The sequence below is a fragment of the Alosa alosa genome, chromosome 17 (genome assembly GCF_017589495.1).
Source record: "Alosa alosa isolate M-15738 ecotype Scorff River chromosome 17, AALO_Geno_1.1, whole genome shotgun sequence".
NCBI classification, from domain to species: domain Eukaryota; kingdom Metazoa; phylum Chordata; class Actinopteri; order Clupeiformes; family Clupeidae; genus Alosa; species Alosa alosa.
The window spans coordinates 24,216,694-24,230,850 of record NC_063205.1 but is presented as its reverse complement, the minus strand read 5'-3'; the positions used below and the strand labels follow the sequence as shown (position 1 = coordinate 24,230,850).

Sequence of the window (14,157 nt, the reverse complement as noted above, 5' to 3'; positions counted from 1 at the left end):
AGTCCTGGCAATGGAACGTATTGGTGTGCCATTCTGGAGGAGTTGAACTACCTGTGCAACCTTTGTAGGCTCCAGGTACTGGCTTATGCTACCAGTAGTGACACTGACCCTACCCAAATGCGAAACTTGTGAAAAATCACTCAAGAAGGATAAAGATGGAAAAATTATCAGTTGCCACCACCTCTAAAACCATTACTATTTTGAGGGTCGTCTCATTGTTGCCCCTTTAGTGCATCTGTTGTTAACTTTGATGACACCAAAGCAGGTGAAACTGATCCACAACCACCTCTGTTACGTAACTGGCCATACCAATAGATTACAAGTTTGATAGATTTGATGCTATACTCCTATGAAAAAGTGTTCCCTTATTTATTTTGAGCACTGTATATAATAAATAAGCACAAAGATTTTATGAAATCAGCCAGACACTCGTATATTATACCTAGCAGAACGTATATACACTATTGGTCAAAAGTTTGGGGTCACTTAGACAGAAATGTCCATTCCACTCCATTATAGACATAATACCAGCTGAGATCAGTTGCATTGTTTTTTTTTTAATCAGGGCAGCAGTTTTCAGATACAATTTGCAATTATGTAAGTAATGTAACATAATGTAATCTGAAAACTGCTGCCATGATTAAAAAAAACAATGCAACTGCTCTCAGCTGGTATTCAGGTCAGAGTGACCCCAAACTTGACCAGTAGTGTATATACAGTATATTGCATGTCATACATATATAGTCATCATTCAGACTTCCTGTTGCAACCCTGCTTTATCAAAGTTATCTGTATTTCCTTTTTTTTATGGTTGTGATCTCAGTGGTTGTTGTTATTTATATTATTGTTTTGTATCTCGGCTACATTGAAAAAGAGGGCTGCCCTAATTGTACACCCGAGAAGGAAAAATAAAGGTTTGAATGAAAGACTACAGAGGACTGGTTGAACCAGGCCAAAACTGTTTACTTTCCATCTCCTGATACATGTTTTACTTTACCTCATGAAGGATAGAGACAAGTTATACTGCAGACACAGCTGTTTAGATGCAAAATATAACTTAAAGGTACTATAAGCGATGTTGGGCAACGTCTCTTCTGTTGGCGTTCAAACAAAACAGAGAGCTAACTCGCTACTCCCTCCCCCTCCTTCCCGTCCAATTGAAGCCCTCCTAACGCACATCTTGTCGGTTATTGGCTGGAACACTGTTTGCTATGTTTCGTGGTGCAGGTTGCACAAGATTGTTTTTGTTGCCGTTTGCGGAGCCTAGGGTGTCTACAGAGAGCCTAAAAAACGTGTGACATCGCTTAGAGCACCTTTAATATGAATAAGATAACAAATTAGCGAAACACTGATCACTTAACAAACAGCAGCTGGTTTTTATTGATAAGCTGATGTTTCGATCAGTCAGAGAGCAACGTTGTGCTATTTTGTTATTTTCACTACACCATCTTCATGGCAGCCGTGGCCTACTGGTTAGTGCTCGGACTTGTAAACGGAGGGTTGCCAGTTTGAACCCCGACCAGTAGGCACGGCTGAAGTGCCCTTGAGCAAGGCACCTAACCCCTCACTGCTCCCCGAGCGCTGCTGTTGTTGCAGGCAGCTCACTGCGCCGGGATTAGTGTGTGCTTCACCTCACTGGGTGCTCACTGTGTGCTGAGTGTGTTTCACTAATTCATGGATTGGGATAAATGCAGAGACCAAATTTCTCTCACGGGATCAAAAGAGTATATATACTTATACTATACACGGACTGCATACAACAGTGAGAGACGCAAGAGACCAAACCACGGTCAAACCGCAAACTCAGGAGTTACTGTGAAGATCACACAGGGGTCAGCACTGATCCCTTTTTATCTCCTGCCAACTTCACTTCAGCACACACACCTCCCTCACACACACCTCCCGCACACACACCTCCCTCACACACAGCTCACGCGCTGCTGGGAGAGTCACGGGAACCCAATCGAAGGCCAAACGGGGAACACAAACAAAGCCACTGTGTATAGTGGGGTCACGGAGAAGCGATGGTTCCGCCTGCTTGGCTAGCCCGACTGGTCACTGCGGCTCTCCCCGCGCCACATCTAAGCGCTGCTTGACTGAACAATGCCTGGCTTGACTGGCAATCCTGACCTTTCGACCTTGAATGTACTGAAGAGTTTGAGTGCACTGATAGATAATGCACAAAAATCAGCTACTGAAGAGTTTGAGTACACTGATAGATAATGCCCAAAGAACAGCTACTGAGTGAAAAGGTGAAATAAATAAAACCGGCTTGGTTGTGAGAGCCTAATTGGGTTCTGTAAACCTCACAGGGAACCCCTGTCTAACAGAAAATTAAGAGAACGGGAAAGCCTAGGTTCTGAAGTGGAAGGCCAAGGTACTGTGGCCGGTTGCACAAAGCACCTTAAGTTAAGTTTTTCCCTTAAAATCTGATTTAAGGGTAAAAACGGTTGCACAAACACCCTTAAGTTGTCTCCTTAAGGGTTCCTTAACATTTTCCCTTAGTATTTAAGGGTTTGTCTTTATCTTGTAAGAAATCCATTAAACTGTTGCACAAAAGACCTTAGTAGTCTAACTAAGGGGAAAACCCTAAGGGACATCTGACTCTACCTTAACCATATTATTATCTGAATTGATGCTGATAATTGAAGTTTATTAACTACTTTTGACCATTCAAAATAAAACCTCTCTGTTAATATGCTTCCTCTGTCAAATAGATAGGCCTATCAGAAACATGCCGTATTGTTATTGTTTGGTTTACGTAGGCTAACGTTAACAATTCATGTGGATGTCTTGTTAGCCTATGAGCTTCGGTTCGGTTCGCTAGGCAAAACATTGGTGCACTGATAACGGTCAGGATCATATCTAACTTGCCAACTAGTATTGTTCAGTTCATGTATATAACATGTTTTACTTGCTACCTGGATAATTTCCGCTAATATTATTAAGGTAAGATGAATGATAAAATATAAGCACTGTGTTCGGTAGGTTAACTAACGGCATCGCGGGAAAGGCAGTTAGCTAGGCTACAGCTGTTGAACAATCTCCGTGGAAACTATAGAATTTTCACGCCGGAAAATCCCTTTCAGTGCAGTAAATCCCTTGGCGTTTCTCATTAACTAAGGAAACATTTTAAGGTATTCTGTGCAACACCCTTAAGTAAATCCCTTACCTGAGGAGAAATTAAGTCTTAAGGGTCATACTTAAGGGAAAAAACTTAAGGTGCTTTGTGCAACCGGCCACTGAACCTGAAAAGTCTGGGTTCTGAACTGAAAGGCCTGGGATCTGAAAAGGAAGCCCTGGCTTCCGAAATGGAAGGCATGGGTTCTGAAGTGGAAGGCCTGAGTTCTGAAGTGGAAGGCCTGAGTTCTGAAGTGGAAGGCCTGAGTTCTGAACAGAGCCTTGGTGGGCTCTGCTGTGTGTTGTGCTACAGATTAACAAAGCCCAAAATCCTCAGGCCACACAATCCCATCAGCAGCTCTTATGGAAAGAGGGGACTTAAGTGGTGTCCCCATTCTCTGTCCCACACCATTCCACCCCGTCTGTCATCTGATAGACAACTCAAAACTGAAAATCCCACACCACCACCTCAAAAGCTACACATTTATCATGTTGGGTCTCGATTTGTGCATGCAAGCAGTAAGAATCTCAGGAATGCGCCCACCGTACCGCCACTCAAATCGCCTGCATTCCCAATTTACTGTACCCACACCGCACTGCCTGCCCGCTGCTCATTGGAAATAAATTGAATTCTAGTGGGTATTGCTCATCATGTGAAAAGCTCTTTGTGGCTTTTTTGGGGGATAAAACATCCCCCCTGATCCTGATCCTGAACCTGCCTCATGTCTCCCTACTCTGCTCTGCTCCGCTGTGCACTGAGTGGATTAGTGGCGGGAGTTTCCCCAGTGCTCCGCACACATTAGCAGAGCCTAGCTGCTGATCCCTCCAGGGAGTGGGGCTTTGCGTGCTGTTTCCAAACACAGTGTCCCGTGATCTGTACAGCCGTCGCCACCGCCACCACTGCTGACCCACCAGTGGAGGACCTTTTTTAATATCAATAGACAAGAGCAACACCAGACAGAGAGAGAGAAAGAGAGAGAGAGAGAGAGAGAGAGAGAGAGAGAGAGAGAGAGAGAGAGAGAGAGAGAGAGAGAGAGAGAGATGCCGTGTTTTATGTGGAAAAGGACGAGGGTGGCACGGACAGGAGTGTGTGTGTGTTTGTGTGTATATGTGTGTGTGTGTGTGTGTGTGTGTGTGTGTGTGTATATGTGTGTGTGGAGCTGTGTGTGTGTGTGTGTGTGTGTGTGTGTGTGTGTGTGTAGCTGTGTGTGTGGTGTGAGTGTGACTTACATTTATTATCACAGAGAACTTCCCCATGCCACTCAGGATGTTAAACCAGATTCCTTCACAAGAAAAGAGAGAGGGGGGGGGTGTTGAGTGAGCATGACAGCTGTATGTTATACTTATATCAGGTTATTATGATCCTTATCATCATCATCGTTATTACTATTATTCAACTGGTTGGGAAACTGCCCAGTAGTAGTGTTTCAGGAACTTGAAGGTGCGCAGTACCGATATCTTTGGCCCGCATTGCCACTGGGCGCCTCAGCTCGGCCACAAACTTCTTGGCATCGAGGCGGATCTCGATGACGTTGTTGAGCAAGGCGAACAGAGGGGCCAGGGGGAAGGAGGCCACGAACAGAGACACGAAGCCAAACTGGATGACTGTGGGGGAGGACAAGAGAGAGACAGAGAGAGAGAGAGAGAGACAGATACACAGACAAGAGATTTAATTATCATTCAGAGCGCTGTACGTTGGGCTTGGCGGTCTAGCAAGACTGTGTCGAGTCATGATACTAAAGCAAGTCTGCATTCACAAGAGTCCTTAAATGTGTGTGTGTCTGTGTGTGTGTGTGTGTGTGTGTGTGTGTGTGTGTGTGTGTGAGAGAGAGAAAGTGAGTGTGAGTGAGAAAAAGAGAGAAAGAAAGAGAGATAGAGAGAGAGGGAAAGAGAGACAGAGTGAGATGGAGAGAAATATTTGATTGAGTGGTACAGCTACATGCTGAAAGTCAACTTCAGAACTGATAAGAAAAAGAAAAAAAAAAAGACAGCTGCATAGAAAACTGAGGAACACCAAGTGCAGTGAAATGGATCGCCCAAATGAAAAGCAGACAAACAATCACAGTATAAATCACTCTACAGCGGTAAACAATTTAAAGAACACTAAGTGCTATGGAGTGCCCTGGTTCACTGAGAACTTAAACATGCAGTCCCACCGCCTTTAGCAAGAGAAGCCATAGGACCTCCAGCAAACGCATCTTAATGCTAACTTTGTTGCTCAACCAGACATGCTATTTATATGATGAATTATAATGCTATTACATAAACTGATATGTTTATGTGGTAGGTGACGCATCATGAGGCTATACATATAATGACATATAAATGACATATAAATACAGTGACTGTGTGAGTTTGAGTGTGTGTGTGACCGTATTAGGCAATGCATGTGACAAGCATAAGTTCACAAGGCACTGTAGAAGCTCTGTTTGTGTATGCGGTGATGGGCAAGTCTTCATCTTAAAGCATCTTTATCTAAAGGATCACCTCAAATATGTCTGTCTCAAGCGCCTTCGGATAATCAAAGATAGAAAAGAAAACAGCCACAGAGAGTACAATATAAAGTGCCTTTGAGAGTGTTTTCCCACAGTATTAGACAGACCATCTTTAACCAATTTAAACAAAGTTTTGAATATAAAGATAAGCTTTAAGATATGGTTTAAATGGCATGATATTCAGCAGATGACTGTGTGTACTGCTTTGTTCAGGTCCAAGAAAGTGGTTCAATATTTTACAGCCATAAAGTGGAAAAGAAAAACATGAAAATAATGTAAACACAGCAAATAGATGAATACATAAATGCATAAATATATAAATATATGCTGTTCTAAGTTATTTCTTTCAAAACAAACACACACACACACACACACACAAATAGAGACAGAGAGAGAGAGAGAGAGAGAGAGAGAGAGAGACTATCTCCGAAGCTACCAACGAGATGTGGTTGGCCGCTGCACAATGAACAGAAGTCCATGTGATGACCGAAGAGATCTGTCTCAGGTCTGTTGGCACCACAGTGGCTCCACAGTGAAAACAGCCACACCATGCCGCTCCAACCACACACACACACACACACACACTCATCGGACTTGGTGTGGGAAATACTCGTGATTACACGTGTTCTGTCCCACAGCATTTGAAAAAATATAATGTCCGCAACACTGCTTTTGACTCCCAATTATTTAATGCAACGTTTCGACCCTGCTGGGTCTTCTTCAGGCAAATGGTGGACACATTTGGTGAAGGGATATATATGTAGGCCTTACAATCAGCTGACATACCATGTGATGTCGATTGGTATGATTGGGCCTAAGAGCCCCACTAGTCACTCAATTAAGAGAACACTTACAGGTATTACACAAACCTATACATTTCAAAAAGGGGCTTACAAAAAACAATATCCCCAAAGGAGTACATGGCATTGCTATCAACAGAAAAGAAAAGCATCCCACAGCATCCCATAGCAGTCCGGTTTATGCTAACACACACTGACACACACACACACACACACACACACACACACACACACACAAAAACAGACACACACACACACACACACACACACACAAACACACACCTCATCCCCTTAAATACACCAGAAACTAACAGTAGTGGAAGGCCTGGGTTCAACAGTAGTGCAGTAGTGGAGCAGGCCTTGATCCTATAAACTATACCAATAGAGAGTGTAGGGAGAACAAGACACCACGAAAACCAGTCAAAATGATGGCCCTAAACTGACCAACACAAATGGCCCTAAATTACATTTCCTATAAACCCAACACATGTTGTGGTTACCTCACTTATTCACTCCAAAGAGAGAGAGAGAGAGAAACTGTGTGTAATGAACACAGCACATGTATTGGCTGTAGCCTATAGTAGCCATGTAGCCTGGCGGGCCATCCTATATCATTGAAATGTATAGTCTGGAATCGAGCCATTCACCTCGCTTAATCCAAGGGGCGGGCAGATAATTGTCTTTTAAACTGCCTAGGCATGCAATAGGCCAGCGCTACGACCATATCCGTATCCGGGCGGCAAAACGGCAAATACATCCTTCTTCGAAAGGAATGACTTAAGTGCATTGTGTTGCTCAACTTTCAAAAAAAAAAAAAAAAAGTCCAACTCCTCCAAAGTTGACGCCAACGCTGATTCAAACAAATGCTCTTCGTTCGCCATAGCCACCTTCCGTGTTGTTCACCGTCGCAGGACTGTCGTTATCCTGTTAAGCCCGCCTTAAGACTCTAACAAAATAGAGCGTTGTGATTGGATGACGTCCACGGCGTGAATCTACCGGATGCGAGTCGCGCATGCTCAGATGTAAACAGTGTACGGATCCGGCTACAAGCAAGGAAAATCCATAAAATCCATAAAATAATAAACCTGACGCAAAGTGACGCAAAGGCGCAAAAGTAAGCACCTAACCCCAAACTTGACGCAAAGTGACCCAAAGGCGCAAAAGTAAGCACCTAACCCCAAACTTGACGCAAAGTGACACAAAGTCGCAAAAGTTGAGCAAAGCACCTAACCTACTGCTCCCTGGGCGCCGGATCAAGGGCTGCCCACTACTCCAGGTGTGCATGTGTGTGTCTGGTGAACTCACTGCTCTGAGTGTGTGTGTCTATGTACTGTATGCGTATGTGTGTACACACTGTCCCGGATAGGTAAAGTTCTTGCCAAATTTCCTGCAGGACAAATGAAGTATAACTTATAACTTCACTTGCATGCCTCGTTGTTAAGTGATACTGATAGTTAGACTAATTTCTAATTAGTGATGCTAAAAAGAAACAACCTTCAGTCAAACCCTCTGGGTGTGTGACAGATGCAGGTATTCACAGAGGAGCATGTAAGGGCCATGCTTTAGAAGTATTGCTGCTTGCCTAATTAGTTTCTGGCCATGCCGGAGATTAACTCAACTGTGTGTGTGTGTGTGTGTGTGTGTGTGTGTGTGTGTGTGTGTGTGTGTGTGTGTGTGTGTGTGTGTGTGTGTGTGTGTGCGTGTGTGTGTGTGAGCACGTACAATAAATATATTTAAGCTGAACATCTATATGTGTGTATGTTTGTGTGTATTTGCACATGCCACAGATGATTTCTGAAAGGCAGAAGGCAAGTTTGAACAAATCAAGATTACACCCAGATCGACAATATTTGCCACCACAAAATAGATCTTGCATAAAAGACTTACAAGACTGAACTGTTTACGGATTTATTGCATCGCCACCAGGCAATCTGTGGAGGTGAGTTAAGATTCCAATCAGCAACAGGTTTCCAAGTCCCGTTCTGTCAACAGATTGATCTTGCACACAGAATCCATGACACAGTTTAGGAACTGCTACGCTACTAGGAAGTATATTTTAATCTATTCTTTTTATTTATTTATCTAATCTATTCTTTTTAGTTTAATATTCTATCTATATTCTTTCTATATTCTATTCTATAATCTATGATTTTTTTTTCTGTATTGAGGTCTCAGAAGCCATTATGTGGACACGGAATTTCCGTTGGTTGTCTCGCAGTGTGAGCAATTCCAACACAGCCGTGTGTGAGTACGGCAATCAGGACTTAGTTACTATGCTGAACGATCACAGTGTCTGCTTGATTTACAAGGCGGCAACAAAGGCTGCACACCATGCCCTAGAGTCATATAATTCACTATTGTACAAAAAAACTAAAAACTCTTGAGGCATATCTAAGTTAACAACAATTTGGTAATTAGGTTTAATGATTATTCTAGTGAGCTGATTAAGGGAGCCAGAGACCCACCTTCTCTCAGGAGAATCATGCCAGGTCTGAACACAGCCCAGGGGGTACAGAGGTTCATATCAGGTAGAGAAGAGGAGGAGAACGAGGACAAGATGAGATGAGATAGAAGGAGGAGAGGAGGAGAGAGAAAAATAGAGAAGAGGAGAGAGAAAGAAGGAGAGGAGAGGGGAGGAGAAAGGAGGAGAGAGAAAGAACGAGAGGTGAGAGCAGAGAGAGGAGGAGAAAGGAGGAGAAAAGGAGAGAGGAGAGAGAAAGGAGAGTAGAGAGAAAGGAGAGGAGAGAGGAGAGAGAAAAGAGGAGAAGAAGAGAGCAGAAAGAGAGGAGAGAGGAGAGAGAAAAGAGGAGAAGAAGAGAGCAGAAAGAGAGGAGAGAGGAGAGAGAAAGGAGGAGAGAGGATAGAGAAAGGAGGAGAGGAGAGAGAAAGGAGGAGAGAGGAGAGAGAAAGGAGGAGAGGAGAGAGAAAGGAAGAGAAGAGAGCAGGGAGAGAGGAGGAAAGAGGAGAGAGAAGGGCTGAAAGACTAGGAGGGGAGGACAGATAGAAGAGAGAGACTAGATGAAAGACAGGTGGAGAAGAAAAGGCGGAGAAAGGTGGAGAAGAAAAAAGAGAGGGAAGAGAAAAGAGAAAGAGAAAAGAACAGAAAGCAAAAAACAGCCTCCAGCATGCTCTTGATCTGTCTGGACAGATGCGTTTCAAATGACGAAAAAAAATACAAATGACAAACAGAAACAGAAAGAAACGTTGCTTGTAAACTTTGCATAGTTTCCCAAGATCATTTGTCAACAACTACCCTGGTTTTTTTTTCGGTAACCAAACTCTAACTTTAGTTACACAAGCTAACACACTCCTTTTTAGCCCACCATGAAACAGCTGAGAAGAGTCGATCGGCACGCAGAGAGTGTGTGTCGCCACCATGGCCCCAACCCTCTGGCTCCACCGTGTTTATGAACTACGGTACGCTAGACGCAGGGAACATAACCTTGGTGGGAAAATGCATTTTCGGGAGGGCTTTGATTGACACCACAATTCTTTCCCCGTACACACAACAAAGACTAAAAGATCATACCTGAGGGCTTTCTCTCTCTCTTTCTCTCTCTCTCCCTCTCACTTTCTCTCTTTCCCCCCCTCTCTCTCCCTCTCCCTCTGCCGCTCCATTTCAGAAATACTTCACATACTCTGCCCTGTGGCCATTGCAAAGAAAGTGGCCTCTTTGCTCTCACACCAATCAATCCACACACACACACACACACACAAACGCACGCACACAGACTCAATCACTCACACACTGTCACCTGCTGTAAGTTCATATGGTACAATAATATAATATAATATAATATAATATAATATAATATAATATATGATGTTTTCAGGTGTGCCCCAAAATTACTCATACTTGACCACCTGTTACAAAACCTATAATTTCAGACCCCAAACCTTAAACAAATAATACCCATTACATTCAAAATGGGAATTTCCAAAGACACTCCCCTAAAACCTGACATTCCTAACATCAGCTACCCAACAATTTGCCCACCCACTCTATCATAAATCGTCTTCTCTCTCAAAAATGACCTAGAAATAGCAACAGAATGAGTAGAAACAACCATTCTGACGTATTGTCCGAATCGCCTACACTCTTCAAATGAATGTGTTAGAAACAACAAAAACTTGTTCCTATCTGTACATAGAGATATGTTAAAAAAAACAACTCATTATTTGTAATTATTTGCAATTAAAATAATTTAAATAGCCCCACATCATCACATACTCTTTACCATACCAAGAGATTGGCATGGGGTACTATCCATAAGACCATCTCTCAATGCAAATCAAACCAGCTATTAGGCTAACTGAAATAAAACCATGCCAATCTCTAGGTATGGTGAAGGGTGTGTGATGTGGGGCTATTTTAATTCCAAAGGCCAAGGGAACTTTATCAGGATGCATAGTATCCTGGATCCATGAAATAACTGGCCTTTAAAAAATAAAAAACTGCCTGCCTTAATATAGGGGGTTCCTTACTTATGCCCCCTGTATTTGAAGGAATAACATTTATTTATTTACGATACATGATTTATTCACAAAGAAAATTGGTGTCCTCAAAGGTTGGATTTTTCCTATTTTTTTTCAATTAAAGCATTAAGATCAATTTCCAAAAGATTATTTTTTCCTCTTTTAGTCAGCATGGGTGTCTTAACTTATGCACAACACTATATACGCTGTTTACCAGAGATTTATCCTGCAATTACTATTACAGGAACACTTATTAATTTATTTCTGGCCTTTTTAATTTGTGTGCATACACAGCTGTTAAATGACTGTCACTTGAGTCAAGGAAAAACAACAGAAACTAATAAATTGAGTTGAGTTGAGTTGGAGTGCCTTGTGACTTCACTAGCGGGCGTTTCCCATGAGAGTGGCGCTACAGAGGGTCCTATCCCTGCTTGGGTCAATAGGTCAATAGGTCACAAGGTCATTCACAGGCTGGTCAAAGCTGAGGTTACACTTGAACCACTTGGGCGGCCACTCAAGCTGTGAGTTTGAAAGGTCTACAGAGGGCATTTTTGCTGTTTGTGTATATGAATGCATTTGTGTGTGCTTGTGTGTACACTGGTGTGTGTTTGTATGAGTTTCTGAATGACTGAGGGTTTATGTTTGTGTTTTTATGTGTGTGTGTGTGTGTGTGTGTGTGTGTGTGTGTGTGTGTGTGTGTGTGTGTGTGTGTGAGAGTGAGTGAGTGAGAGAGAAAGAGAGAGAGAGAGAGATAACAAGGCTACAGGGAATGAAAGAGATAGTGAGAAAGAGTGGATGTGCGTGTTCGAGTGTGTGAGAGCGTGTGTGAGTGTGAGCATGAGCGAGTGTGTGTTCATATGTAGCACACTCACACACTCACACACACACACACTCGCTCGCTAGCTCTCTGTACAAATCCCACTGGGGCGAGCACAGCCGAGAAAAACAAACACCATCTCCATCTTGGGAAACGAAGCGCCTTGCTGACACTGATTAGCGTGCCGTGACCCCACACATCCACAAACCACAACAGGAACTAACAAAGCAGCGATCCAGTCCCTCGGCAGCGATTCCCATTTCCACTGGCCCCCGTTCCCTGACCAACCCAAACCACAGAGAGAGGGGAAATGCTGTACTGACTGCGTTTGGCCGCCTGGCATGTAAGCAATGTTGTGGGTGGCTTGGTTAATGTCACTACAGCATAAATGTCTACCCACATTACTTTTCACAACCTCCAGATTCACATCTCCAACCAAAGGATGATGCACATTAACATATACACGAACATACACACACACACAGACACACACACAAACAGACAGACAGAGAGAAAAAGAGAGAGACAGAGAGATGCCCCAGAAAGGAGAGAGAGAGGAAGAGAAAACAAGAAAGGAAGATCAATACATTTAATTATATAACTTATTATCATTTTTGCTCAGGCAATCTGTGAGGACGGCACTTACTCATCTCCATGTACTCTGGGGTGAGGCCCTCAAAGGGTTCTAGATCGTAGTCCAGGTTCCACTGCTGGGGGCCCTTGCTCTGGGGACCCTCGTTCTCCGAGGCGTCCGGGGCCCGGTCCTTATCCCTCAGAGTTCTGTAAAGCTTCTTCAACTTCCTATGGAGACAAAAACAAAAAAAAACAAAACAAATAAACGAGTTCCTGGAAAGTGCAGGCTCCCTAGAGACTAACACGGTTCTTGCACAAGGCACAAGGCACCCCCTCGGGACGCTGGGACGCCACTGGCCAACACATTTAGCAGTCTCCAGACCTCTAATTAGATCAAAGTGTGAGAAATTCTGTCCTTCGGATGAGACGTTAAACCGAGGTCCTGACTCACTGTGGTCATTAAAGATCCCATGGCTCATCCCAACCTGGCTCATTCAATCTGGCCCCCTCTAATCATCCCCCACTGTAATTAGCTCATTCACTCCCTCAATCTCCACCTCAGGCTGGTGTGTGGTGAGCGTTCTGGCGCATAATGGCTGCTGTGCATCACCCAGGTGGGTGCTACACATTGGTGGTGGTTAGTGAGGTCTCCTTTCCATGTGAAGTGCTTTGAGTGTTGAGAAAAGCGCTATATAAATGTAACGTGTTGTTGTTGTCATACATTAATATAGATATAAGATATATACATATCTATCTATAAATGACAGAAGCATCTGTCTGTCTGTGTCTGTCTGTGTGTGTGTGTGTGTGTGTGTGTGTGTGTGTGACCCTGGTGGGTCTGGTGGGTCTCATCACCAAGGGCGACGAGACTCAATACAGGTTGGAGGTCGACCATCTGACCACGTGGTGCAGGGACAACAACCTCCTGCTGAACGTCAGCAAGACCAAAGAGATTGTTGTTGACTTCCGGAGAGGTCACACCCAACACCTGCCACTGACCATCGACGGTGCTGTGGTGGAGAGAGCGAGCAGCACCAAATTCCTGGGGTGCACATCAGCGAAGACCTCTCCTGGACCACCAACACTGCATCACTGGCTTAAGAGAGCTCAGCGCCGCCTGTACTTCCCTAAGGAAACTCAGGCGAGCAAGTGCTCCACCAGCCATCATGACCACATTCTACCGAGGCACCATTGAGAGCATCCTCTCCAGCTGTATCGCTGTGTGGGGCGGAAGCTGCACTGAATACAACAGGAAAGCCCTGCAGCATAGTGAACACAGCTGGAAGGATCATTGGTGCTTCACTCCCCTCCCTGAAGGACATTTACACCACCCACCTCACCCCAGAAGGCGACCAAAATTGTGAGTGATGCAAGTCACCCCCAGCTCACAATCTGTTTGATCTACTGCCCTCTGGGAAGAGGTACAGAAGCCTGCGCTCCCAAGACTACCAGACTCACCAACAGCTTCATACACCAAGCTGTAAGGATGCTGAACTCTCTCCCTAAACTATCCCCTCCACCCTCAGCTACATAACATCCTGGACATTGGACCCACAATGGCCGCCTGCACTACTCCACTTGCACACTTGAACACTTGCACACTTGTACACTTTACAACTTGGTGTTGTTGTCCTGAAAACACAACACTTCTGCTGCTCTTACATAACTTGCACCACTATGCCACTTTCTTCATTACTCAGGTCAAACAGAACTACCCAAGCCTCTTATTGGCCTGACTTTGCACTAGTTTTTTATTGACTGTCTATGCACAATTTCAACAAAATTTTGCTGCTCTTATTTTTTTCATTATTATATGTGCCCTCTTATTTACTTATTTACTTACTTTTTTGTTTACTTGAATGTTATGTTTGTCTGT

At 43.9% G+C, this 14,157-nt stretch overlaps 1 protein-coding gene across 2 annotated transcripts in view; it reads right to left on the bottom strand.

Moving 5' to 3' along the window:
* Positions 1 to 14,157, bottom strand: part of ano2b (anoctamin 2b) — a 114,214-nt gene that overhangs the window by 10,537 nt on the left and 89,520 nt on the right. For both annotated transcript variants that reach the window (XM_048268632.1, XM_048268633.1), the window contains 3 exons: positions 12,355 to 12,509; positions 4,573 to 4,725; positions 4,351 to 4,403 (listed from right to left, as the gene is read on the bottom strand). In XM_048268632.1, coding sequence (XP_048124589.1) covers positions 4,351 to 4,403; positions 4,573 to 4,725; positions 12,355 to 12,509 — 361 coding nt within the window. The remainder of the gene's footprint in view (positions 1 to 4,350; positions 4,404 to 4,572; positions 4,726 to 12,354; positions 12,510 to 14,157) is intronic.